Here is a 27,421-nt window from a genome sequence, read left to right as displayed (position 1 = left end):
AGTGAAAGGTCTTTGAATCCCCCACTTAGTTCTTATCTGTGTATAGAAAGAAAGTTTCAGTCAACTTCTGATGAATAATTCAGGCATAGTTTCAGACTCTTCTACATTTCGTCTGCATATTGCCGAGCACCTGTGTTGCTTTCTTTTAGTTTGAATCCTCAGACTTGGTCAGGTATCCAGGTTAAGAGAGTTTTGAGGCTTTTGGAGTGAAAGAAACATTTGGAGCACTGACAACGAGCAGCAGGAAAACACGTTAAACAAGACAAATGCAACGTAGCCAAGGTAAGCTTTAAAACACTTGTCCATTTATTAAACCAAATTGACAAAAAAAAAAACGAGACAGAATCAACATTCAAATTGTGACAAACACAACCAACGCTTTCTGTAAAGTGCCAAAGAAAAAAGCCTCACTGATAATATATACTGTATACACACGCACTCACATACACAAACACCACATATAAAACTAGATTTTTTAAGACACACATTAACATTAGAAACATAAAAACAAAGTCTATACCAAGTAGATTCTGCTCTAAAATGATTTGGGCCTCCGGACGGCCTCGAGTGTTTCCTGTTCTAAAAGAAAAAGAGGCGTTTGATCAGTAGTTCATCTACGACTCTGGCTTTCCTCAGAGAAACCGGAGTCATGAGTGCTCGTACACACTGTGCAATTTTCATCAGTAAAAACCATTAAACCCCCCTGCCACCCCCCGATCATCTAATACATTCTAATGCCACTCAGAAACGAGAGATTTCTGACGAAGGCACGCAACAGGAAGGTTTGCTCCCGATGGCACTTTGTTAGGCGCCGTCTACGCAAACCTTCCACCTAGATATCATTTATACAAAAACCACATCTGACCATCCACCAGTGGAAAGAACGTTCTCACCGGGGAGGTGAATTCATCCGAAAACATCATTTGTGTTCCAGTTGTGTCACTGAACTCCAGATATTTCACAACTTTGGTAACCTGTCAGAGGGAACTTGGACGCTGCTTCACCATGAGTACAAACAAGAAGTGCATTTGACTAAATCATGGCTGTGTCCTGTAATGTATGAGGTTAGTGTTTGACCATGATTCTCTAATAAAATCTATACTTTCTTTAAAAAGTCTGTCGACATGATCTGTAACGGCTGTACGCGTAACGAAGGTGAACGTGTAAACATTGTGCAAGTTTTAGTGTTGACCATGTACTGTACATGGAGCTGACCGTTAAATCACCACGAAGACACGACACACAAAACACCTTTGACCCTTTTGGATTAAAAAAAAAAGAAAATGAAAAAGTCTATTAAATAACATACAAAAAAAACAGACAAACAAAAATACATCTGAAGACACAAACGGTCAAACGTGAGAAGCGGTTTGCGGGTTAGTGACGGGATTCGTCTGTTTGAGGAGACGCAGCTCCAAGAAGTGCTGGTTTGTAAGAAGCTTTGTGTGACCAGCCTGCTGGCTCTGGTGAAGTCCTCAGAGAGCGTCCCCACGTTACGTCTTCTGCCTCCTCCGACTGTTCATTTCAAAATAAGGGTCCCCGTTTTTGCCCTTGCACTGTGGGACCTTCTTGCCAACGCCGGGCTCGGTCTTCACGGCTCGGACGTTGGGGCCGGTCTTGAGAGGGGCAAGGACTTGTCCTGGAGCTGGTTCAGGTTTTAGGGTTGACTTCCCGTTGATGTGGTTAGTGGTGGCTGCTGGCTTTCGCACCACCCTCTGTGCTGTGACTGGTGTTTTCTGATTGGTTTTGCTGGCGGGGGAAGGGCCTGTGTTGCCCCCCGGGACCCGCCCAGGGACGGCAACAGTACCACGTGGAGGGACAGCAGTAGAAGCTGCCTTGGTCGGGGGAGGCCCTTTGGCTTTGGCTGTGACTTCTCTGCTCTTCTGCTGGGAGCAGGCGGGTTTTGGCAGCACCGGGGAGGCAGTCCGTGAGGTGGGGGTGGAGACAGAGGTGGGGGTCCGGGTTTGTGGAGTTGCCGTCACTGCTTTTGGCGTCGGCGTCACCGCAGCTTTTGCGGCCGTCCGGACCCGCCTGGCCGCCTCTAGACGAAGGCGCGAGGCTGGGGAGCCGGGGCGGCGTTGTGCAAGGCGAGAGCGCTGGCCGGCGCCCGTTGGGGGCCGGGCATCTTTAGGGGTGGGTGCCCGTGCTGGTGCAGTGATGGGGCGAGGCACTGAGGCGGCGGTGGGGGAGGTGCAGGGGCTGGAGGGTTTGGGGCATTTGGAAGACGGCTCGGGGCAGACGGGGCTTCTGGGCTGAGAGGTGGGGCCGCGTGGGGACGGTCTGAGCCTCAGTTTGGAGGCGGAGCTTGGATCTGCAGGGGCAGCTGATGGAGATGAGGATGGAGTCACAGCTCTGCGACTGACGTGTACACCCTGACACCCTAAGCTGGGAGACTGTTTGGAGGAGCTTCCCACAGGCGTGGAGGGCAGAGAGGAGGAACCTTTGGTGGAAACGGGCAGGGGCAGCTGGGTGGGCTTCCTGGGTGAAGACGGTGTCAGTTGGAGGTTCTTCTTGAGCGCCGTGGCAGAACCTTTTCGGGGTAACGTGGGCGTGCAGGCCGGGGAGGCGGCATAGGACCGACATGTCTGGCCTGCAGCGGTCACAGACGCCGGCTTACAGGCCAGGCCGGAGGACGAGGAAGACGACGAGGTGGAGGAGGAAGAGGAGGCAGAGGAGGTTGACATAAGGTTGTTGACTGCGGCGAGGGGGTCCATGTCAGGAGGAGGGGGCGGAGCTGCGTTGCCATGGTGACCACCCAGGCCGGGCGGGCCTTTCTGAAAGGCCAGGATCTTCTGCTCCAGAGTGGTGAACTGCAGCACTCGCAGAGGGTCGTACTTCATGAGGAAACCACGCAGCGTGTCCCAGCCGCCGCCGACACGCACCATCACGTGTTTACCATGAAGCATCTGTGGAGGGGGAAAAATCATTTGGTGAGTATGAACAAAAATCAACAGTGACATTCTCCTGACGTTCTCAAAATAGCTGCTGCAGATCTGTCCCGAGGCTCGGCATCACGGACAGTGACATCATTATGATGTAATCGCTCAACGCAATGCGATTGGATAATGAGGTTACAGCCAACAGTGAAGTGGTGACCCTAGCTTTGCTGCCAGAGCTCTCACACACACACACACACACACACACACACTATTATTACCACACACACAATATGTTTACCTCAGCTCTTGTTTTAAACAGTACTAATAAAGCCACAGGAATACAGTTTGTAAAGTAATCAGATTACTTAGGGCATTTCTAACAGCGTGTTTCTTCACAGACTCCGACATGGAAAAATTATTTTTGCTTGGCTCTGTCAACAGTGAGGTCAAAGGTCAGAGGAAGCGACGGAACAGCTGACTCTGCTGCTCCTCATCGGCTCTTCTATTGTCTTCAAATCCTCCTCAATATTAATTAATTATACTAAATATTATTATGAAACACAGACATATGGAATCAGTGCAGTTCAAGAGTTGTGACATAACCGCTCTGCTACTTCTGAATGGGACAATTTAGTCAACTCCATTGGCTGTATTACTGAGTGTGTGTGTGTGTGTGTGTGTGTGTGTGCGTGCGTGCGCAGAGCACTCACCCGAATAAAGAGGGTCTTGTCTCCCAGTCTGTAGCGTCCCTCAGACAGGTACTCAATGGAGACCCTGTTGGAGCAGTTGCAGGGCGGGTCGTCCATGCCATGCTCCTGCAGGGGATGATAAGGGAACGTAAGGCTGCCATATCGGAGCAGCAATGTTGGACTTGCTTTGTAAATCATGGATAATGTTTACAGATAATTCAGAAGATGAAAACAAAGAAACGTGATGACAGCAGTGAGACATGTTAAAGTCTCTCGAGCGACACAGTGATGAAGATGCACGAGGCTGAGAGAATGTTGACAGCGTCTGCTACAAGCTGCTTATTTCAAAATGCAACGTGCTGAACGCTTTTCATCCAAACTGCTTCCACTTCAGTGAGCGCTGTTATTTTTAGCCCGCCTGTCTTCCTCTGGGAATCTAACAGAGTCGGAATCACAGAGTCCATCAGAAATGAATGTTTGCACTGTTACGTGAACGCCACGTGCGCTTACGGCTGTATGACGGCACATATGTAGCCTGGAGGTCACGTGTGGCAGCGATACGCGGGGCGTCAGGGGAGCTTCACGTGGTCAGCGCAGAGTCATACCCTGCTGAAGCGGCCTCAACTGGGTCGCACATGGGTCACGCATGTTCCACCTATGCGATGCTAATGTGATCAGCTGCAGCCCTTCGACACTTCACATCTGCATTTTCTGCCCGGCGGTGTGAACGCCATCATGTAGACTGAGGTTGGAAGACAGCTCTCTAATGTTACCAAGTGTTCAGTAACGGTAACTCGACCGGCTGAAGAGGACTTCCTTCCCGCAGGCGAAAGTTTCATGTTGTGTCTGTTTAAAAAACACCACAGTGTTCGTTTCCAGCTGTCAGTCAGAACTCACCCCGGGCTGGTAGAGGCCGCCGTGCTGACAGCACACACTGAATGTTTTGACGGCTGGAGGCGGCTCCTCAGTCATCAGCAGGGTCTCCTCCAACTCGATCTCCTTCTCCAGCTTCACCAGCACAGGAGGCTCCACACCGTACCTGACAGACACACAGCGGAGATGTTAAACCAATCTGTCTCTTCGTGATTCATTTGAATCTTCTTCTTCTGTGTTAAGAAAAACAAAACAAAAACTTACTTTGAGACGATGCGGCCGATCTCCAGCAGACAGAGACAAACCTGCCGAGGCTCTTTGTGCAGCACTGAGACACAAAACAACAATTGACAGAATATTAATAAATAATCCGATGAAGTGCCGGAGACAGAACAGGACGGCAGAGAAGAGGGACGGTGTGACAAAAGTTTGTCGCTCCCTGAGGGGTTGTTGGGTGACTCATGCAGAAGAGAACAGAGGTTTTGGGGTAAAAAAACAACTTGAAAAGTCAATGAGGAATATTAAACAAAAAGAATTAAAGAACCTGTTTCCATTCTTGGAACAGCAGAGCTATTGCTTTTCTTTCTAAACCGTTCCAATCCGTTTTTTGGAGAGCCTTTCTTTCTAATGAAGTGATCCTCCATACAGAGTACTCAGGGTGATTGCTCAACACAACAGATCCTATTAAGCCATTAAGAAGTAAAGCTTAAACAACAGAGCTCTGAGAAGTTATTAGGAGCTTACAATCGCAGTCTGTTTCACACTGTTACATAGGAAGCTCCAGAGTTAATTATATTCACGTTAGCTGATGTTCTCTGCCTCTTCCATTGTGTCCTCCTTATCCATCTATTCTTGCCCAAATACAACAAACAATCCAAATCATACGCATGGATCAGGTGGCTAAATAAATATGTTAGTGTGTTGTGCAGGTGGATCAACATCTGCGTAAATATTTAAAAGAACTCTGCAGTTGCAGATTGCGACCAGCTGAATAACCCTCGCCTCACCCTCCCATTCCAAGCATGAAGGATAAACTACAGTGGCCGTGAAAAACAGAGAAAGTCCTATCTAGAGTCCGTTTTGGGTTTCTAGAAACATGGTTGGTTCAAAATGGTGGATTCTTATTTTCAGGTTAAGTGGGCACTGTCTGTGGAGGTTTGACTGATCTGAGTGTCTGATTGACTTGCAGGATGTGACGTGAGGGCTCCATTATCCCAAAAGTTGAATCTAGCTCAACTTCTCTCTGCGTCCGGTTTGCCTATTCCTGTCTGAACGCCCCACTAACATACCCAAATGAAAACACAGTTATGGTTTTCATAATCCATTTCTGCCATTAGATCCCCTTAAATGACACACACTGAACCTTTAGGTATTTGACCTCCGGTGTCTAATTTTTATTTGGTCTCAGCTTGCTTCTGGCCGGATTTAAAATCCGACTAGGACTTGAAAAATAGCTCGTTTTTTTTTTTTTTTTTTCCAGTAGATGGACAGTGGCCAAGCTCATGCAGGAAAACTCATCAGAATACTTCCAAAGGAAGTTTTCAGATTGAGGAGCATGGCTCGGCCGGTGTCAGACAGGTGTAAGAATGTTATTTGGACAAATTGTTGCACTTCTCTCCTGGAATAAAAGATTTACCAAACGATTAAGGTGAAGTTCTAAGTTGAAGATTTCTGCTTGGATAAACAAAACTCTTACTGCTGTTTTTTAATCTGGTTATTTAAGAGATTGGACTGTGACAAACAGTCAGTCAATCCTTGCCAGATCACCAGATTTGGAAATTTAATAAGTTACTGTGGGTTCTTGCATTACAAAAAAACACAATTATTGTGTGCATAACGCCATTATATCAGCCCAAAACAAACAAAGCTCTTGTCTGAAACTCAAAGGTCAGATTTACTCAGGTGGCTGGACTTTAACAGAGTTAAGGCTGCTGTACACAAACCGAGACAGGGCAGAGCATTGTGGAGGCGATGTGCATCTACAGTGATTAAAAATACAGATATTTTAGTGTTTTAGAGATGATCTGCTGCAGCTCTTACCGAGGCCCTCGGACTCAAACAGATAGGTCTCCTCCACACCAATGTGGCGACACCAGGCCAGGAAGTTGGCAGTGTTGTCGCGAGCGAAGAAGGAACCTGGGGAGGCATCCCGCTTGCACGCAACCTTCCTCGTGGGGAACAGCTGTCAGAAAAGATAAACTCTATGAACCATGATCGTGAACATCAGTGTGGACATATGTGGTCAAGGATAAAAATGTGAGAATACAAACGACTGAGCTGTGTGAGATGCATGTGTATGCATCTCACTGGGGGGTAGAAAACAGACCAAAACGACCGATTATAGTCACCATTTAACATTTTGTGCCATAATCTGCTTGCATTGCAAAAGTAACGTGGGAAAAATTTAACAGCGTACACTGTATTGACAAGTTGAGTAAATTGCCGGATTACACTGCCTGCATGTGAACTTTTTGTGCTTGTATAATACATCTAACATCCGGTAGATTTTGATGATAAACCACAGGAAGTTCTATGAGTAATGAGGGAGGTGTATATATATATATATATATATATATATATATATTTTCATTGCTTAAGTGACTTGTTTTATGCCAAAGATACTTATTTTATGCTAACGTAACTTGTTCCATGCTACCGTAATTTCCCCCCAATGCTAAAGGTACTTCCTTTATGCTAATGTTATTTCTTTCATTTTAACATAATTTTTTTAATGCTAAAGTTGCTTCCTTGTATGCTAACGTAATTTGTTTCATGTCAACGTTTATTTTTTTCTATGTTAATAATAAGTATGAAGCATGAAGTACTTTTATGCTAATGCCACTTGTTTTCATGCTAATCTTCATTTTTTTTTTTTTTTTTTATGTTTAAGTTACTTTCTGTACGCAACCGCTACTTGTTTTATGCTAACGTTACCTGGTTGGTGCACCTTACCTGATTTAATGGTAAGACACGGTTTATTTCTCAGCACTAATTTTCTGTAGTCTTTGTTTTATTACTGCTACCAGCTGCCGTTACTCACTTAATTTCATGCACATGCATCTTTGATTGTAAACGGGAAAGTCCAAAAAATTTCAGGAAAAAAAAGTACATTATAACAACCAGACTTCATCAAATCTTGTATTAAGTTGCAAAAGTCCACCTGACCGCTCATTAGAGTTAACAGAAAACTGAACTTCAGTCAGAGATGCGTCCACACTGTTCCCCCCAAACTTTGCCCATATGCGAGCATGAAATCTGCCCTTTGGACAATTGCCCGAGCCGTTTTCATCGTTGCTGTCTGACTCACCTTGCACACTGCGGTGGGGCAGCTCTGGGCGATCTTAGTCTGCAGCACACCAATTAGCTGGCAGAGCTTCACGCCGTTATTCAGCTCCTCCATGAAAAACTCTGCTCTCACGTCTTCTCCTGGAAAAATGAAAGTGGAACAACAAAGAATAAAAACGTACAGAACAATGCAACAGCCTTTTAATAAAGATGAGATTTGTTTCACTTTCTGTAGGCCTCCTGTGCAAAGTAAACAGCCCAGATTTAAATGGAATTCTTCACTCTATAAGCTTTTTTTTCTTTAACAGCATCTTTTGTTGTAGGACCTTATAAAAAACACTTCAGTCTGGCAGTTCAACAGGCGACTCCCCTACTAACTCCTCAAGGACTTATGGTGCTCTCGCTACCCCTTCTTGTAAATCACCGCCCTAGGAAGCTCAACAAAGGCCATGTGAACTGAATTTACATTGGGAACAAAATACACAATAGCTATAACATTAAGTGACTAAAGATTCCTCCACAAAAGTTTATTTTCCACACAACAACGGCCGAGCCTTGAGGCTTGAAACTGTATCTGCTGCACAACCACCTGTTTCTGCAGTATCTGGTCCCTCAGGATTCACTATCAGACGGGTCAAACAGTTCAGAAAGTAAAAATGTGGTACTCGGGTCATCATGGTCATGGTACCAATAACTCAAGTTGATCCTTTAGTACCTGCCCACATTCCTCATGAGAAAGACTGTCTACTACTACAGAGAAAACGGTTTCACTGGTCGACAATAGAGTCAGTTTCCAGTCAGCTTCAGTTTCCTCACTGCTCCATTGTATCTGAAGGGACAATGGATGTCAGTATAATGGTGGAGACGGATGAAATGAAGGATTTTGTTCCCCTCCTGTTTCTGTGGTTTACTAAGGCCCGGATGGAAATAGCAGCATCCAAATCCAATTACATGGGAGACCCGTGTCAACTGTGCTTCGGTATTTTCCTAGCCTCAAGGGGCAAACCGTAAGCATGCAACTGTCCGGTGATCATTCACATGTGCATAGGTTTGCACACATTTATTCTGTTGTTTGCATCCACCAATGTAAAATATAATAAATCAGAAACTAGCATCTGTTTTCCCTGAAAGATGTCAAAACAACACGAACCAAACAGGCAAAAACACTAAAATCATATAAATATTTCTCGGCTGACACGAAGCATTTACCCAGCATGCCAGTGAGCCAGATGGCCAGATCCTCCTGCATGGGCACCAGGGTGGCCTCATGTCGCACTGCCAGCCACTGGTCATACTGGAAGACATCTGCGAGGCCGGGGCCGTGTCGCTGTGCTAATGGGCTGCGAGGGCTCCTGGGGCTCAGCAACGGGGCATCGAATTTCTCGCCGAACCATACCTGGAGACGAGAGGAAAGGGGGCAAAGTGAAGAGATGGTTAAAAGTCATGTTTCTTTTAACGTTGATGGAGAGAGCTGAACTTTTGTGGAAGAAATTTGGAACTGCTTATATTATTTGAGGCAAGCAACCACCAGTCAAGATCTCGGAACATGATAAAAATTATTTGCAATTTAAATTCAAGTGTTAATTGTATGACTCAAAGGATTAGAAACAAACATAAAGCCTGACAGAATGTCAGATTAGTGTGGCTGCACACTTATTGAGACGTCTGCCTAATCTGATCAGAATGCTGCTTTCTCTTGGCTTGAAGACATTCAACTTTAAAGAAAAGAGTCACAACATTTTTAGAAAATAGTAGATCTGTGCACTAAATATGAAGCTACTATCAGCAGCCGGTTAGCTTAGCTTAGCATTAAGACAGGAAACAGACTCGCCAGACTCTTTAGGAAGTCATTACGACCAGCCAAGAAATAGTCCAGCACGTGACACCACCGTAAAACTTCAACTTGTAGTCTTTAGAGAGCTTTAGAAGTACAGACAGGTTTTGAGGGAGTTATCTATCTTTATATTTCCCAAAATATTGAGCTATTCTTTTAAGATTTCAGAAAACTGATACCTGATGTTCCTTTCTTATTACCAGATTTTGTTATTCAGACCTGTAAGAGTAGTGTTACGTCTTCAGTATAATGTTTGGAAACCTATATAAAATGTTTTTTTGGAAACACTTCATTACAGAGTGCTTTTTAACCCCGAATATAGGTTAACGGTTTTTCCACAGCCGACTGTCTCCACAAGCCAGCACCGCGGCATTATCATACTCTAGTTAACATTGAGCCTTGCACTGTGAGAATATCAGAGGAATTTTATCGACCCATCCATGCAGAGAGGACGCATCAGGGATGCCGTCATACCACACTTCGCTGGAGTTCGCAGCGCGCTCAAGACGTTGGCCTGCTAACCACTGTGGTTCACTCTGTGAGTGGAAACCACATCCTCAGATTTATCTTTAACCACCCGACCTCAACATGTTGCTTTTTTTGGAACGTCTTCCATTGTCCACTGAAAGACGACCGCACAGTCATTATTTTGTCTTTGGTTTCAAATTCAAAAAGGAAACGGAGACAACTGAACACTGTTGCACTTGACTGCTTAAATGGGTGTCTAGCACTTGGTCACAATCCAGAGCTCAGTGCCTGGAGCGAGACGCTGATCCCGACTCCTGACACTGATGTCCCAACATATCCATCTCTACTGTCACACCCCTGCCTCCCATTCCCTTCTCTGTCATGCTACAGTTCTGCACTGACAGTTCACTGAGATTCTGATATAAAAGAAGAGACAGAAAATAATCCTGTGTAGCCTCAATGTTCTTGGATTTAGCCAATACCTAAGTTGGTTTACCTTTAGGAAACTCTTTCTTGTCAAGAAGTATAAGATGACAACACTTCTATTCCTCCAAACTGGAAATAATTCAGATTCACAAAATGGCTATATGTTGTTTTATTCTGACCTTTTTAAATCATTCGCAGGCTGCAGAAAGGGTTAATCTAGAAATCGGCAGCAGATGTGCACTATGACGACTCGTCCAGACATTACATAACTCCGTCCAGTTTGTTAACATCTGTTTAAGATACAGGCCTTAATCTTAAGGATACTAGTAGTGCAACAAGTAAAGCTACAATAAAAGCAATAAAGTGACTAAACTCAATTCATTCTGATAAGACAGAATAAGAATGTTTAAATCAAATTGAGCTCGGTCGAGCTCTAATAACACTGCATCCTACATTTCCCATTATGCAGCTAGATCTTTCAATAGACCACCTATTTAAAACCTTACACCTCCAATTTATAATGGAGACTTTCCACTAAAATATCTCAGGCCTGAGCAGAGATAACCCTGATGACATCATTTTTTTGTAATTTTTTTTTTTGTTGTTAACTGAACTTCATGTGTAAAATTGGAGCAATGCCCCTTTAATGTTCAACTTCATGCAATTCTGATCCAGTTTGTTTACATGTCTTTAATTCTAACACTAAACTAATATTTATCTTGAAAAGCCAAAATGGACGACATAAAGTTGAAAATGGGTGGTGGAGGTGGGAACCAATGTGGAACATGCACATAAAAAACAGAGAAAGTGTCAAAAACGTGATGTTCAGAACTGTAAAGGTTACCTCACTTCAAAAGGGATGAGCCGACCCCCCCCCCCCACACACACACACACACACGTATACACCCACACACACACTTTATGTAACATAGATCAGGAGGGCACGCTGCCTGGAGCGCTGTGCTGGTCCACAACAACATATGAACATTACTTAACATGCAGCTAATTAGAAAATAAGGCAGCGTAGTGTAAAGTTTACAAGTTATGTAAAAGAACAGTGAGATAATCCAGCTCATACTCTGTCACATAACTGTATACAGGTTCACAGTCAGTATTCAGATTTCAGGCTAGTTAACTAAAATCTAGAATCCTCATTGGAATGTGGGTTGATATTAATCCTGGTTAGAAACACATCGTACTGAACCATTTGTGCCTGTATGTTTACCATTTATGCTGCAGGAATTCATCTGATGCTCTTAACCTGAGCCACTTATAGGCTGAAACAAAAGGTCCATTGCAGGAGGTCTAAGGAAAAGTGGGATGTAGCAATATATTCCAAAAATCATGTCAATCCAGCCAGGTTTTCTTGTAAGATCATGATCTTTTCTCATGATTTTTTCTCATGATTTCTCACTCCTTTATTCAATTTGAATCAATATTCCCATCTTTACATCGTCTTCAGCTATCCCGATTTCTTAAACCTTCCTATGGGATAGTTGTTGAGCTTTGACCTTTCAGGATCATAACTAAACCCAGAGCTGTTTGGTTTGGCCAAGCTGAACTAATGAGGTCATGCCGCTCTTTTTGAATACTAAAAGAGCTACTCTGGCACTCCATTTGGTCACTTTTATCTCAGATATTTGTAACACTGGGGGAAAAAAAGATGGAGTAGCCTTGGTTTTAATGAGGAATTTTAGGAGAGCTGCCAAAGAAAGTTTCGGAGAGATGAGGTGGGTTATTTGAGCACTGCTGCCCCAAGAGCTGACATGTCAGTCTAACTGTGGGCAATCATTGATCTTTGTGTTGAGGTTTTTGTAGATGTTGCTGTTTCTATGTCTGTTCAGGCTTCAGCTGTTCTTCTTCTGTTCTTTACAAACAAACACAACCAAACCTCCCGCACGCTGTGTTTAGAATGAGTGTTTAAAATAGCAAATACAAAAGCTGCAACATTTTGTCTGACGGAAATCACCTAAACTAAAATACACAAAATACTTTAATTAAAGCTGCACATCGATATTTTTAGATGAGCAATAGGTCAAATGACTATATGTTACGTGAAGGAGGTTACGTGAAGGCAGAGGGTTTTACATCGACTCTCCAAATCCCCTCAGTTCTATGGACCTTTTTAGCATCTTTTAGCTTGTTGTTTTGGTATTACTGCCCGCAACTTTATCGAAAATGTCTGATAAGCCCTCTGCACACTACCTGAACAACATCAACAACAGACCAGTAAGCCACTAGCTAGTAAACATATCATATGAGAAATCTTGAATCCCACCAGGTAAACTTGAAAACACTGTCAAGGTAAAAACAAGGAGTTTTCAGCTTTGCCGAGACAACGTTTTAATCCCACGGCAACAATTTGTGCCGATGACAAAAGATTTCCAGTCAGACATCTGAAGCAAGAGACCAAAACCTGCAGAAGTTATATTACGATGGTTGTGTTTCACTGTTGCATTAATAGTTGTGCGCATATGTTACTTATACTTCCATGTGAGTGCATATATTTTCAGCATGGGTGACCGGAGCAGTCAGAGTGTGACCAGTTATCGGACGTGACTGCTCTACATGAGCAGTGAAGCTCTGAGCTTTGGAAGTAGCTGCAGTGTTACAGTCTCTGCAGCATCACCACGCTCTGACATGGATCAATATCCTCACAGGGTGCCTTTGATAGCGAACAATATCATTTTCTCTGCTGTTTGCTAATGAGTGGGAATGAGATGAGAACAAGAACAGAACAAAGTTTGAACTAACAAAGCATGGGGAAGCATCCTGCAGAGATAATACAATGTATAAAGCAATCAGAACACAAAAAACCTTCTAATTAACACAATCATTTGGGGTAATTTGGTCCGTCTGAAGCACAGAGCATTCAACCACAGTTCATCAGCAACTCTGAAGGCTTTAACGCCTCGTGAACACATGGGCATCAGTCTAAGAGGGTTTCCTGCCACATGTTATGTGCATAGCTCTGGGATACATATTTTGCATATCCACAGTCCAAGACGGGCGGGGGAACATTCAGGACTTTCCAAACCAGATGACAGAGGAAAGCACTCGTCAATGAGGTGCTGCCATATGACAAATCTGTAACACGATACGTTTGTTGTTCTGGGTTTTGGGATGGCTTGATACTCTTGTTGCTGGGAGGGTAAAGGAAAGAGTGTTGCGCATTCCACCCACTCCCCCTAAAAAATGTTCGGAGAAACTCCTCAGGGAACGTCAGACATGCATAACAACAACAAGACGGCATGCTGTAACACAGGTGGGCTCGCCGCAGCTGTTGGGTGGGAGACAGATGTCTGCAGTCCTTTATTTAATCTAAATAACTCTGGCACAGTCTGGGAACTTTTCCCCCCCGATTTGGCACACAGACAGTCTTGCAACAGTCTTGGGTGACTCACTACGTGGACACTAAAAATGGTACTGACTACCCAGAAGTGGGTGCTATAGTAAGTACCCAAAGTCAAGTTCAGCACTACTGCAATTGGAATCTGAGGTTTGAAACTTGGTACAGATGTGTAGCTAGTAAATATTTGACAGGATCAGTGAAAATGGTGAAGTTGGCTACCAATTTTGTGAACTAGCCAATATCAACCAAAGAAAATCATCAATCCAGCCACAATTTAAAAGGTTGGATCAAAAACACGATTTTAACTATGTCTACAAAAGTATCAAAGTGTTGAGGCTTTAACAAAACACAGCCATGAGAAATGTCTTTCCCCCTGATCTCCAATCTAATTCTATCTAGATGTCGATGATCCTACCTGGATGCCAGTCTGGACAGCCATGACTGCAGTCATAGATGATTCACTTCTTCATTCTGTGGAAAGATAAGATGGACAAATTGGTGAAAAAGAGAGTCAGTCGTACTTTTATCACATTCTAGTTCAAAGTGTGAATAAGGAAGCTGCGACGGTTGCCTCTGGGTCTCTGAGAAGCGCTTATCAAGATGCACATGGTATCTGATTATGGGCTAGTCAGGCAGCTTTAAAAAAAGAGTTTTAAAAAGGAACAACAATGGTTGACTTTCTAGTTTACAGTTAAAGTCAGATGACAATACCACTCTCATGTCTGTGCATCAAGTGGAGTCAGGAGGTATTTATCTAGAAGCACGATTAAACAGCGGAGTTGTATACTGCAACTATTTCTTGGGTGAACAACAGCCAGAAGCAGTGACCAGGCCAGGCTAGCCTTTTCCACTTGGCAAGCTAAATGAAAGCGGTATCGATCTTTACATCCAACTACACCCAAGAAAGCAACTTAGCACAGATCCCAAAATATCAAACCACTCAACATATCAACATTCCCTGGAGTAAGGCACAGCGAGGCGAGGCAATTTTTAAAATAGCATTTTATTTCAAGCTAACTCAATGTGCTTTATACTGTAAAACATAAAAACACCCAGGGCTGGATATGCAATCTAAAATCTGTTGTTTTGATGATGAATGTAAGACGAATATTTCAATACATGTTGGTTCATTTCTATAAGTTCTACTGATAGTGGCTTTTTAAAGGCTGATACAATGGAGCATGAAAATGCAGATAACCCCCCCACAGATCTGACTTTTTCAGATTCTTTAAGAAGCTTCTTTTAAATCTATAACAGAACATCAAATCAACTGTTAAAAAAATGTAGCTGGAATTTTTGTTTTTTTGAGCTATTATTTTGGGATGCAAAATGTTGATGTACATGTAGGCAACAGTAGCGGTTTGACTTGATGCTAGGTTACCAGTCAGAATGCAAGTCCGACAAATCAGTCATCAGTCAACCTTATAGGACCCATGTCTTTGATGATGAGTGGCAATCAAAACCAGCAGCAAAAAAAACATGATTGGGAATCCCTACGATTCCAAATTCATTTAGTTATTAAAAACTCAATGTGATGAGCGTTAGGTCAGTAAGAGATTCGTGATGTCGGTAACTCAATATATTTGGTTTATTATCCAGTGCTACAATAGAGCCTCCTGACTCCTGGGACTAGAGTGAGACAAGAGAAAACCCTGTGAATGACCTGCTGGCTTAACTGGTTCCACATGGTGTCATTCAAGACAAACCCTGATTAGCCCATCAAGTCCATTCAGTCTTTTAAAATTTAAACTAGTTTGTGGCTCATCTATCTACAGTATACAACAACCCTCGTTATCGTAGCGATCCCAATCATTCTAGTATTCTTCTAATTCACTGTTTGATAAGTGTGTAATTCACTTTACAAGACATACATTCAAATTGTGCAGGTTGTCCTGGTGAATCAGCTGGGAAAGCTGAAAACCATGTAGCCATGCTGCCATGTGTAGTGACAGAAGTAGTAATGGAATCTTATAGAGGACAGATAACAGGATACAAGCTATGAACAGGCACTCAGGATGCTGCGGACAGCCGGGATGTTGTTTTCATTTGAGTTTTATTGCATCAGACTTTCTCACGAGGAAGTGATGGGGTTACATCGAGTGCTCCTCTCTGCCCTTTCCCATACCGGATGGGGAAGATTACCCTGACGCTCAGTATTCCCTGGGGTGTGTGTTTGACAAAGAGAGGCAGTGTGGGTGGGGGGAGAAAGCAATCACAAGCACATAGATCCTAATAACACTGATAATTTGGTCAACACAGCTGAGGCAATAGTCACCAGCCATTACCAGCCCCCCCTTCTCTCCCCGGACAAACAAATATCACCTCATAACCCTAAATTTCTATGCCGAAACAGCTTTATGAAACTTCTAGATGTATGCTGATTTCCACTGATGTCATCATGCACAGAGTGATGAAACTGATATGAGGAAGAAAAACCATCTAGAAAAGCCTCCATAACCGCAGACACTAAAAATCACATCCTCAGTCGTTGATCAAAGGCCTGCCTGACACTGCTGCGTCCAGTCATCTGACACCAAAAACTGCAGCTCTCACTCAGGGGAAGAGAAGATGCAAGTCAGCGACCAAGGACGGGACGGGACAGGAAGGTTGACAACACAAGACAACCTACCTCAGAACAAAAACAGCACGGCAGCGAGCGAGGAAACTGCACCAAACAACTCCAGTCAGCTTCAAAAGCACATCCTCGTCAAAAAAAAACCCCGCAAACAAACCCTGCGCTAAGCTCGGTGCTGTCCTGCCAGAGCGACTCCTGCCTCTGTGGTTCCACGAGTGAGCGGGGAGGGAAACGCTGCGAGAGCATGACAGGGAGGGAGGATGGATGGGAGGAGGAGGAGGTGCAAAAGGAGAGCCCTGACTAATGAAGTGGCTACGCTTCGCTAAGCCCCAACCGCCCCCCCTGTGTCCACCCCCCCAACAATCCTGTCACGGCGGGACCCTCTCACAAAGCCCCTATTGTTTTGTTAGCTTGCAACCCTCCCCACCACACACACACACACACACACACACACACACACCATCTCCAAACCAGGAACTCCACGACCAGGATGCGATGAAATGGAATGAGAAGGAATAGGGGAGGTGAGGTGAGGGGGGTTTACTTCCACTTCCTTTTCATCCCCCACCTCCCTCGAGTCCCACCAGAGCACTCCCCCAACCTCCCGAACAAGCACTCAGCAGAAAGTTTGTCGTGGGAAGCGGGAAAAACAATAAGCTCGTCCCTCTAGTGTTTTTTCTGGGATTGCGGATGTTGCTGTAGGTATCGAGAGAGATGACACCTGCATCCATATGCAAAGTGTGCCAACAAATTTGCCTTGGAGAGAGCGAGCTCCAAGAAAGAAAGCAAAGAGCAGAACACATGACGTCATGTGATCAACTCAGATTGCACAGATGTTGGTTTTCCACAGCTGTTCCTACTACAGTGCCGTTTGACTGAGATGCAAGTTGACTCCTAACATGTACAGTACATCTATCCCTCTATCCTTACGCTCTCTCATCTTGGGAACATGCTGTGTTAGATATGACATCACATGTTCTGGAACACAAAGTCATACACAAGACTGAATACTGAGAAACATCTGGGAAATTAGCTTGACGTCTTCAGCATAACCTCGATGTTGGGTCAAAGACAACTGCAAACTCTTCATTCCTTGTACTGTTAATTCAATTTACAACTTTGAGGATCCAAAAAATTTCAAGAGAATAACTTTTTTGTAAAGGAAAGAGGATGGAAATATCATTGACTGATCGAAAAAGATCAAGGACCAGCAATGAAAGGCTTGATTTATAACATCTAGACCAAGCCTGAGAGGATTTCAAAGGGTCAGTGAAGTCGTTCAAAGCCATGTCCCCAAGGCTACAAAAGCAGAATAACTGGAAACATGGACGGAACGACATTTAGGATTACAGAGGAGGGAAACAATCCAGAATGGTTCTGCTTCTTTTCAGCACAGAGGCGTTTGTGAAGGGTCACCCACAACAACACAGGACAAAAGGGCAAATCTTTAGCTCTGGACTCCAGTTGCGTGCATCTGGGGCCTCAGCAGAGCCTGAGAGCGGGGCTTCCTACGGAGACCAAAGGCACCCACACACAGTCAAATGTCAAACACAGAGGAGGGCGAGAGAACCGAAGCCAAAGAAGGGAGCCAAAGACAAAACATGTTTTATAGTAGTGGTGAACTTGGGAGTGGCACGCTCGAAAGGGCAGGGCTCGACACCGTGACACTGTGAGCGCTACCACGCACATTCCCCAGCGGTTGCTGGGGGAACATACATGCGACAATGCTGGCAGTCTTCTGCCATCCGTCTGTAATGTGCCATTTCCACCACCCCCTGGTTTCTGTCAGCATACGAGATTTTGCATCCAAAAGAGTTGAGAGTTTTGAGGATTATGTTTAGATTTCTTTGGGGCCAAATATGCAGCTGGGCCCCTTTGTGGATCAACTTACATGGTTGATTGTCTGGCTCATGATGAACAAGCTGTACTTCTATGTTATTTTTGGCTTTTCTGCAAAAGCCCTGTTCACAGAGCAGTGTGGGAATTCACAACTTTCCAAGAATCCCTATTCTCCATTTGTTCAGGTGCACATGAAGGAGGAGCCTATATTTCAAAAGCTCCATTAGGATTAACTGAGTAAATGAGGCACAGAAACTTGCCACACAAAAGACCCCGGTCAGGTTTGGGTGGACTAACCTGTAGTTCTTGTTATGAAAGCTTTGTTTCGGGGGTTTATACCCTGAGGGACACTGCTATTTCCAGATTGAATAGACCACTTTTAAAGCATTAACTTCAGATGGGGTTTCCAGATGTTACCTTTGTAAAAGCATTGCAGTGTTGCACAGACGATGTAGATTTCAGTTAATATACTGATTGTAACTGCACTTCTGTTAGGATATAAAAGATTTTAAAGTCAATGACTTATGGGGTGCCACATATTTTCACAAACAGACAAACTAATTAATTTTATTGATTTGAGTCATAATGGACCCACATACATCTTTAAAAATGTTCAACTGAACACTGATCTGAAGGGTTGCACTGATATAAACAAACTGCCACCGTTCATTTAGCTAGCTTTTCTCATTAAGAGGCTCATTTTCTCCTCATAGCGCTCTGCATACAATCTACTTCCTGCCAGGAAAAGGTGATGAATGATTTAAAGGAATTGCTTTTGTTCGTGTACAAATGAGCGGTATAATAGACTTGGAGTCTATTAAAGGACAGGGATCTAGTCCGAGCTTCCCTGTAAAATGCACTATACATAGATGCTGTGTGTGTTTTGTTGAGGGTGGGGGGGGGGTGAGACATCTGCCCGCATGTTCCCCATGCTTCTCTCTCTCTGGTCGTAGCCAGTAATCATTTAAGAGGATCAGGGCTATTCCAGACAGCAGAGTGCATCCACCTCCACGACGATCCGTCACCACAACACACACAGCACGTGGAGCACGCATGCAGCCCGCGGCGCTCCGGCCGTGCATGCGAGCACCCGTGCATAAGTGCAAAAAAAGAAATGAGAATGCATTATGTAATGAGTGAAAGCAGAATGTTAGGCGTTGATGTCCTTTTGATTTTCCAGTACACGGCATTATGTGTGTGTCCGGGGAGTAAAAGCACGAGTAAATGAAATGAAACCAAAGTCAGCCATGTGCCTCCATGGCTTTTGAGGTTACATGTTAATAATGCATGTTTTCTGGACAGGTTTCCCTTCTCCACCTTGTTTCTGTACTCCAGTAGCTCTGAGCCTGGATGTTTGGGCATCCAAAGGGATTTTAACATTTCTACCTCCCAATTTTCTCTTTTGTAATTTCACTTGAAATCTTTTCACCACTCCACATGTGACAGAATTGCTTGTTGGATCACCCAAAGAAGAAAGAAAAAATTTCCACTTTTGTGTTGGATGGTAAAATCATTTTTGCACTAAACTTAACCATTACAAAGAACTGTCTATCAAGCTTGTGAAGCTATTGAGTTTTTTTTTTTAAGATTGTTGTACTGGTACACTTATTCAATAAATAATTCAGTACATTTATATCTATTTATTTGTTTTTTTAAAATAGAAAAGAAATGTTTAAGTCAAGTCTGACGTTGCCTTGCACAAAAATGATCCCAGTCTTTTCCACACAATGTGACATACCGCTTGTTACCGTAATTCTGCTCTGTTTTTCTGTATCGGATCAGTATCGGCCGATACTAAACCTCAGATATCGGTATTGAAGGAGGTGAAGAAAGTGGATCTGTGCATCTCTAATCTAAACCCCCTCCTATCAGAACTTGTTGTATCCAACAATTTCAATAAATTTCAGAAACCCTCAATTCAAGCTCTCTTTTCTCGTTCTTTCACAAGATTACCTCGATCACTTTAGGGGCCCTCGCGGAGAGAGCGTGCAGTTATCAGTGTTCTGCATGATATGTTTTAAACCTGAAATCTTCTTGGTTAGGACTGTGCTGGACGTGAGAAAGACTGAAATGAGGCCCTACTTTTGAATGTGATAACTTGAGCATACAGAAGCGGATGAGTAATATCTTTGTGTGCGTGTCCTCAGTTCTCGTGGTGTGAAGTGGCTGCAGGCCAGTGAACCTCCTGTGTCTATCCCCATCCCTGCAGTCCAAAAAGGGTTCTGCTGGACCCAGCTTTCCCCCGAGAGAATACTAACTCCACCTCTATTAAACTCCTTCCTGCTGAGCCCTTTGTGTCTGGACTTAATTACCCTGTCGGAGGAGCGTTTCATTTAGAGCCCGGCCTCCCCCTTTTCATTACAGATGGGGCCAGGCTGCACTGTGTCGACAGGGAAATTCATTCAGTGCAGGAGAAAGAAAAAGTAAATGTACGTCAACGGTCTGTTGATGAACTGTTGTCGAACATCCTCAATGAAACATTGCTTTGTAAAGAAATTCAGGCCCCCTGGGCCTGTACAAGCTTGCTCATCATGATTTTCCATGGTTAAAGCCCACCCCCCCTTTCAAGCAGGATTAAAACATTTCTTGGCCTCCTTCCGCTTGTCCTTGTTGGAGTGGTCTTTCCTTAGAGGTGAGACACTGGGAGTAAAGTCCATCTTAAAGGCTTGAATAAGTGGGCGCCACCTGCCAATCCCATTTTGATTTGTTGATGGTAATCCACAGCTCACCACACGCCACCGGGTCATCTCTAGGATTTTCAAAGCCCTTCAGTGCTGACTCAGGATCAGGCTTCCTGCCCAGTGCTTTCCTTGTCCAGCAGGGGGGCCGATGCAAGCTGATTCCAGGTCGGTAAAAAGAGGCTTCAGTTGGCAGTACTCCGTCCCTTGTATGTGAGCTGCCACATGAGACTGTCAAACTAAAGCTATGTATTTACCCAAAACATGTCAGTCCACTGACTGTATCTGGACTGTCAGTTGTATAGCCTTATAAAATATCTCCAACTTTCTTTGCCACAAACTAAATAATACTTGTCAGTTTTGGCCAATAAACTGTGCTTCCAACAGGAGCTACAAGAAAGGATACCCAATCTGCTCTATGGTGAACATTTTCTCCGAGTCTAGGAATAGATATGAATGAATGGGCTGTGTGGTGTGGTCAGGTGACATCATATGCAATGGTGTGCTTGCATTTTGACATATTTTCCTCAGACGATTGAGAACATTACTCAATGGAGCAACGGCCAAACCTCAACAAGACCGTTTTCTAACAAAGTTCCATCACGACACCGGCCTGTGCCAACAGCAGGGCCTTGAAACACTTTCTATGTTCAGAGTCATCTTCCTTATTTTTCATTTCCCTCCCTTCATGATGTCAGCGGTCAGTTGACCGTGTCAATCAGCAGTGACCAACACAGGCACAGCATCCTTTAAGCTGCAGCAGGCCTGGCTGGAAGGATGCCCACTCTGAGCGGTTTCTGCTGGCCTCACACACACACACACACACACACACACACACACACACACACACACACAGGCCTACCAAATGCAATGACATCATTGTATGAAAGTAGATTAGTGCCATATATCTGAAGAAGAGCAGACTATGATTTGCACTTGTAAAACCCGTAATTCGCAACTTGTGAATGCGCATCTCGCAACTTGTGAACGCGCATCTCAGAGTTTGTAAGTGTAACTTCAGATCCACACATCTGCAAAAAGCAAACTGCAAGCATATTTCACAACTTGTGAAAGCGCATCTTCGAATTTGCACTTGTAACTTCAGATCTGCAAAGCTGACAAACATGATTTGCATGCGCAGGTCCTATTTGCTCGCTCAGTTGCGTCATCCTTCTACGTGATTTTTGGCACGATTCACTCGGATGGATTTGAAGGAAACGATTTGCGCGCAGAGACCAGGAATGCCTGTTCTACCACTCTGTCCAGAGGTGGCAGTGTGGTTATTTGGATAATATATCATAAACGGCTCAGTGGTGGTGGTGGGTGGGCCATGACTCTTGGTTACGACACGGCGCCATGAGAACATGTAGAGAAGTGTTCAACAACGTGTAAGTAACATTTGGTTTAAATCATAGACATATATACATAGACGCCGCATTGAGCGGGTTGGTCGTTGGTCGCGATACGTAACGGCGCCGCCATATTGGTTCGGGCAGATCTGCCCGTAAACTAATACAAGGAAATGGATCTAACTTCATAAGCGCCTTTCTACAAAGTTCTTCAAGTTAATGTCTCTTATACACCCATTCACACACATACTAATATATCTGGGAAACAAACAGGCACCAAAAACAACATATGTAACTTTTAAAGATGATTATAAATGTTTACTCCTTATGTAAGCACCAAACCAACGTATGTATTTTTGTAATGCTGAGTGTTTACAGCTACTAATGTGTGTAACACTGTTACGTTGATGATAAATATTGAAATATTTATATTTAACATTTAATCTGTGTCTATAATAACCGATCCTGAATGTAGATGTGACATGAGGTTTTCTGAATAAAGAGCACACACACACACACACACACATATCTATATATAATTATATATATATATATATATATATATATATATATATATATATCTATATAATTATTATGTGTGTGTGTGTGTGTTGTGTGTGTGTGTGTATGTGTGTGTGTGTACACGTTAGTGCTCTTTATTCAGAAAACCCTCATCTCACATCTACATTTCAGGATCTGGTTATTATAGACACAGATTAAATGTTAAATATAAATATTTCAATATTTATCATCACAGTAACAGTGTTACACACATTAGTAGCTGTAAACACTCAGCATTACAAAAATACATACGTTGGTTTGGTGCTTACATAAGGAGTAAACATTTATAATCATCACTTTAAAAGTTACATATGTTGTTTTTGGTGCCTGTTTGTTTCCCAGATATATTAGTATGTGTGTGAATGGGTGTATAAGAGACATTAACTTGAAGAACTTTGTAGAAAGGCGCTTTATGAAGTTCAGTCCATTTCCTTGTATTAGTTTACGGGCAGATCTGCCCGAACCAATATGGCGGCGCCGTTTACGTATCGCGACCAACGACCAACCCGCTCAATGCGGCGTCTATGTATATATGTCTATGATTTAAACCATAATGTTACTTACACGTTGTTGAACACTTCTCTCCATGTTCTCATGGCGCCGTGTCGTAGACCAAGAGTCATGGCCAGCCACCCACCACCACCACTGAGCCGTTTATTGATATATTATCCAATAACCACACTGCCACCTCTTGGACAAGAGTGGTAGAACAGGCATTCCTGGTCTCTGCGCGCAAATCGTTTCCTTCAAATCCATCCGAGTGAATCGTGCCAAAAATCACGTGAGAAGGATGACGCAACTGAGCGAGCAAATAGGAACCTGCGCATGCAAATCATGTTGTGCAGCTTTGCAGATCTGAAGTTACAAGTGCAAATTCGAAGATGCGCTTTCACAAGTTGTGAAATATGCTTGCAGTTTGCTTTTTGCAGATGTGTGGATCTGAAGTTACACTTACAAACTCTGAGATGCGCGTTCACAAGTTGCGAGATGCGCATTCACAAGTTGCGAATTACGGGTTTTACAAGTGCAAATCATAGTCTGCTCTTCTTCAGATATATGGCACTAATCTACTTTCATATCATTGCTTCAGTTGCAGTGCAGGCGTCCAGCAACCCGCCAGTTTGAAATACCTTAGCGCGCTACCAAACCAACTTGACCGTTGAGCTTTCTTCAGCAGTAACTGATGGTCACCCCATAATGAACACAGGAGCGTCACATCATGTGTTCAATAAATTAATGAACTGGGACGTGAAACTGTGAAAGATAGGCCTATCAGGAGAGAACCAATGGTTGCAGAAACCTTTGTGACATCCATCTTGCAGCCAAAATCAGGACTGATAAACTTACTAGTGTAAATACAGTGTGAAGCACAGCTGGGCTCCTCCTTTATTGTCAACATATTAGCTTATCATTTTTACTCTATTTCCTTAACTTTAAATTCAGTCACACCAAATAATATTGTGCGCCACAGAGTCCTGCCAGTAATTCCTTATTTTTCCAACAAACTGGAATCTCCAAAGTCCAAACAAACGTCCCCAGAGTTGTCGTGTAACACGCTTTATCAGTCAGTTCAGATAAGCCTCTGCAGTCCAAAACAGCCATGCCGCCCCTTCCAACCTCCAACTCTTCACAGAAGGTCAGGCCAAGGAGACGCGAAAGGTGGAGGGGTCGTCGAGCTTAGCCTTATTAGCCGTGTTTGTTTGTCACATAATAATCCCGGTTAGTGTCTGAGGAAGGGGATAGGTGGGGGAAGGATTTAAAAACCAGGGCACCTTTCACCTTAATCAGCCTTATCAGGGCTAAGACATGGTGGGAGAAACCTGTGCTCCCTTATATCTTCAAACACAGTAACAGAAACAGTATTTCTGATTCTGATCCATAGAAAAAAAAAAATCTAATAATTCTCAGCCCTTAAACACATAAATCACATTATGATTCATGGCATCAAAATATACAGATTACTCAGCTGTCTCCAAGCCATCTACACATAATGCATGTCAGCCTTACTGTACAACCATTTACAGTATCTGCCTGTATCCACCTACTGAATAATAAACCTCCTTTAACACACTAACTTACCCATGACCCACCCCCCCATCCCTCATCATCGCCTCCTGTAAACTGCACCCTCAATAAATGAGGGGTAATCCAAGATTTCATTACCATCTCCATTGTGTCCACACACGCAGCATCGTAGCCCATATGTGCCCACGTGCATTTTTAACTCATTAAGCCTCCTTTGTCTCATCTGGTGGTGTGTGTGTGTGTGTGTGTGTGTGTGTGTGTGTGTGTGTGTGTGTGTGTCTCAGTCTTAACTTCTTTTTGAGCCCTGGCAGGCCAAACTGTGAGGCTTGATGCCAAAGATCAAGCAGATGGTGATTACTATTGGGGCTGATAATCATGTGTGCGCTCATTCAGCTTCGTCCCCAAACAGTGACGTACTGTATTGCCGGTCATTTGTCACCATATCACTGGCACTACAGGAACACCTTCAGTTTGACACAGTGAGCCCTGACGATAAACAAAATCCTAACAATCAGACAAAAAGAAGTCAACTTGAATGCACCAAAGTATCTCTAGAGACTTAATTACTGTACAGCTTTTGTAATATGTACTATAACCCTACAAAATATTAAAAGTTACACTACAAGCACTAGATAACTTAAATATTCAAAGTACATTATGGCTCCAAACATTGACGTGCATTATTTTTTGGCCCACGCTGAGGCTACAAGCTGTGGCTCGGGCTATGAAACCAAAACAATGAGCTTAAAGACACTAAAACAAACTGATAGGAGCTGAATGCAGAATCTTTAGGCGAGGGAACAAGACTCTGGCATCGGAAGTGTTCTGGTTTCCATTTGTAGTCCGAATAGTATTGACCAGTCAATACCAGTCTGTGTGGAGGAAATCTGTGAACCCACTGGCTATTGTTGTTAGCTTTTTTAAGTTATCTGTACTCGTATGCAAATATCTATTTATAGAGACTAGCAGAATGTCATGTTCATGCATTACGATGTTATTTCAGACAGAAGAGGAAGTCCTGTCATCTTTCAGTGACATCCTCAAATGTCTTTATTTGTCCACAAGCCAGAAACATTCAGTTATAGTCATAGGGGATTTTAAAAAAAGCAGAAAACATTTATATTTGAGAAGCTCAGAAAATCGGATCAGATTTTTTTCTTGAGCTCATCTGAACGGCTCAACAATTAGCAAGAAATATTGATGATAATAGTTGACAACTAATCAATAAAAAAAAAATTGTCAAATCGTTGCAGTGACTCCGACTCTAATCTTAATGCAATGTGATTCAAGTCAGTGTCTCAACAGCCGAGCAGGTCGAGCCATCTGGGTTGGCCTGACCATCAGTTAATTGGTGCTCAGATCAATGAATGTGTGGGACGAGAAGTAAATTTTTCCTCAGAGCATGTGAGGATGAATAATAATGACACGGCCGCTATCAATCACTCCCCCCCTCCAACTCTTCCCTTTTCCGAATCATGAGTTATAGTTACATCACATTCTGTGTAATGATGTGACATGGACAGAAAAAAAAAAATCACAGTGGAATACATAATTCATTCACAAGTGGCCTGGTTTCAGACCTCTCAATCACCGCCCACTTCTCTTGTTAGTTTCTACAGAATGAACGCAGTGAAAGGAAGTCTGATTATCAGGCTAAATCACAAGGTCATGTTTGGGAAATGTTGTTGTTGAGGACCAAAATAAACAATCTCCATTATCATCTCATCACCAGTGTCTCAGGTTCAGTGTGTTCCCAAGTGTGACCCTCTTTCCAGGAAGCACCTGCCGAGCCTGTACTTCATCCTTCTTCCTCCAACGGGAAGCCAGGCCTGTCTGTCACATGTACTTCATAATGTGTGTGTGTGTGTGATAGGTGTCGTTTCTCCCTCAACACAAACACGCACAGACCTGTCAGTGTCAATTAGTGTGTCATTATGTAAGAGTGAAAGCTGCAGAGTGCAGGGGTGTAAATTGGTTTGATACTGCAAGATGATCATTTAAATTCGATCGCAGCTCATGGGAAAACAAAAGCACAACGTTTCATTAACATTAAGGAAATAAACAGAAGCACAGCCTTTAAGTGATAGTGACTGGCACTGGAGGTACACTTTAAACCAGCTGAGTTACAAGGGAAAAACATGAAAAATAGCACACCTAAATACAGTTATACTTCAAATGTTGCGTTATTCCTGAACTCCTAGCATCTTGTCTAAACGCGTTTATATTTTAAATACTTAAAAAAAACACACTGTACTTCAGCTGTGTGGAGGAATAACGGTATTTTCAGAGTTCCAGCTTCCACGAGGCTCCCTCATGGATTTTTTGGGGGAGAAACCCGGAGAAAACCTCTGCACGGGCCGGGTGAAAACTTCCAGATAAGCTTCCCCTCGTTCATTCCCCTCAGAGAAAAGTAAAGCTTTTAAACTCACCAGCAGCGCTGAAGGGTGTAGAGCGTTTAAGCAGAAGATCCGGGCTGTTTGTGTTGTTTCAACGCGTTTTTTTCTTGTGGAAATCTTGAACTGGTGCTCCACTTATCGGGACTTACTCATGTTCTCCTCAGATCACTGACTGCGTGTGTTTGTGGGCAG

At 43.5% G+C, this 27,421-nt stretch overlaps 1 protein-coding gene across 2 annotated transcripts; it reads right to left on the bottom strand.

The window, feature by feature from the left end:
* Positions 1 to 283: 283 nt before the first annotated feature.
* On the bottom strand, positions 284 to 27,421 carry gas2l3 (growth arrest-specific 2 like 3). Of its 2 annotated transcripts, none has more exons than XM_010735560.3 (9): positions 27,263 to 27,421; positions 14,222 to 14,277; positions 8,936 to 9,122; positions 7,749 to 7,867; positions 6,482 to 6,623; positions 4,706 to 4,769; positions 4,466 to 4,607; positions 3,590 to 3,694; positions 284 to 2,906 (listed from the first exon to the last, which is right to left on the bottom strand). In XM_010735560.3, exons 2-9 carry the CDS (start codon positions 14,255 to 14,257, stop codon positions 1,494 to 1,496), a joined length of 2,208 nt encoding a protein of 735 aa, XP_010733862.2. In that variant the 5' UTR covers positions 14,258 to 14,277; positions 27,263 to 27,421; the 3' UTR covers positions 284 to 1,493. The 2 variants fall into 2 exon arrangements, with proteins under 2 accessions (XP_010733862.2, XP_019121181.1); XM_019265636.2 differs by lacking the exon at positions 27,263 to 27,421 and adding an exon at positions 16,436 to 16,640.

Source organism: Larimichthys crocea, unplaced genomic scaffold (genome assembly GCF_000972845.2).
Source record: "Larimichthys crocea isolate SSNF unplaced genomic scaffold, L_crocea_2.0 scaffold268, whole genome shotgun sequence".
NCBI lineage: Eukaryota > Metazoa > Chordata > Actinopteri > Sciaenidae > Larimichthys > Larimichthys crocea.
This window is presented reverse-complemented; position numbering and strand designations above follow the sequence as displayed.

Excerpts from the sequence above, each read along its gene's own strand:
- gas2l3 (XM_010735560.3), bottom strand. The coding sequence starts at position 14,257 with ATGACTGCAGTCATGGCTGTCCAGACTGGCATCCAG. Across the intron at positions 9,123-14,221 it reads CTGTCCAGACTGGCATCCAG|GTATGGTTCGGCGAGAAATT; the intron begins GTAGGATCATCG and ends TCTCGTCTCCAG. Across the intron at positions 3,695-4,465 it reads GCGGCCTCTACCAGCCCGGG|GAGCATGGCATGGACGACCC; the intron begins GTGAGTTCTGAC and ends CATCCCCTGCAG.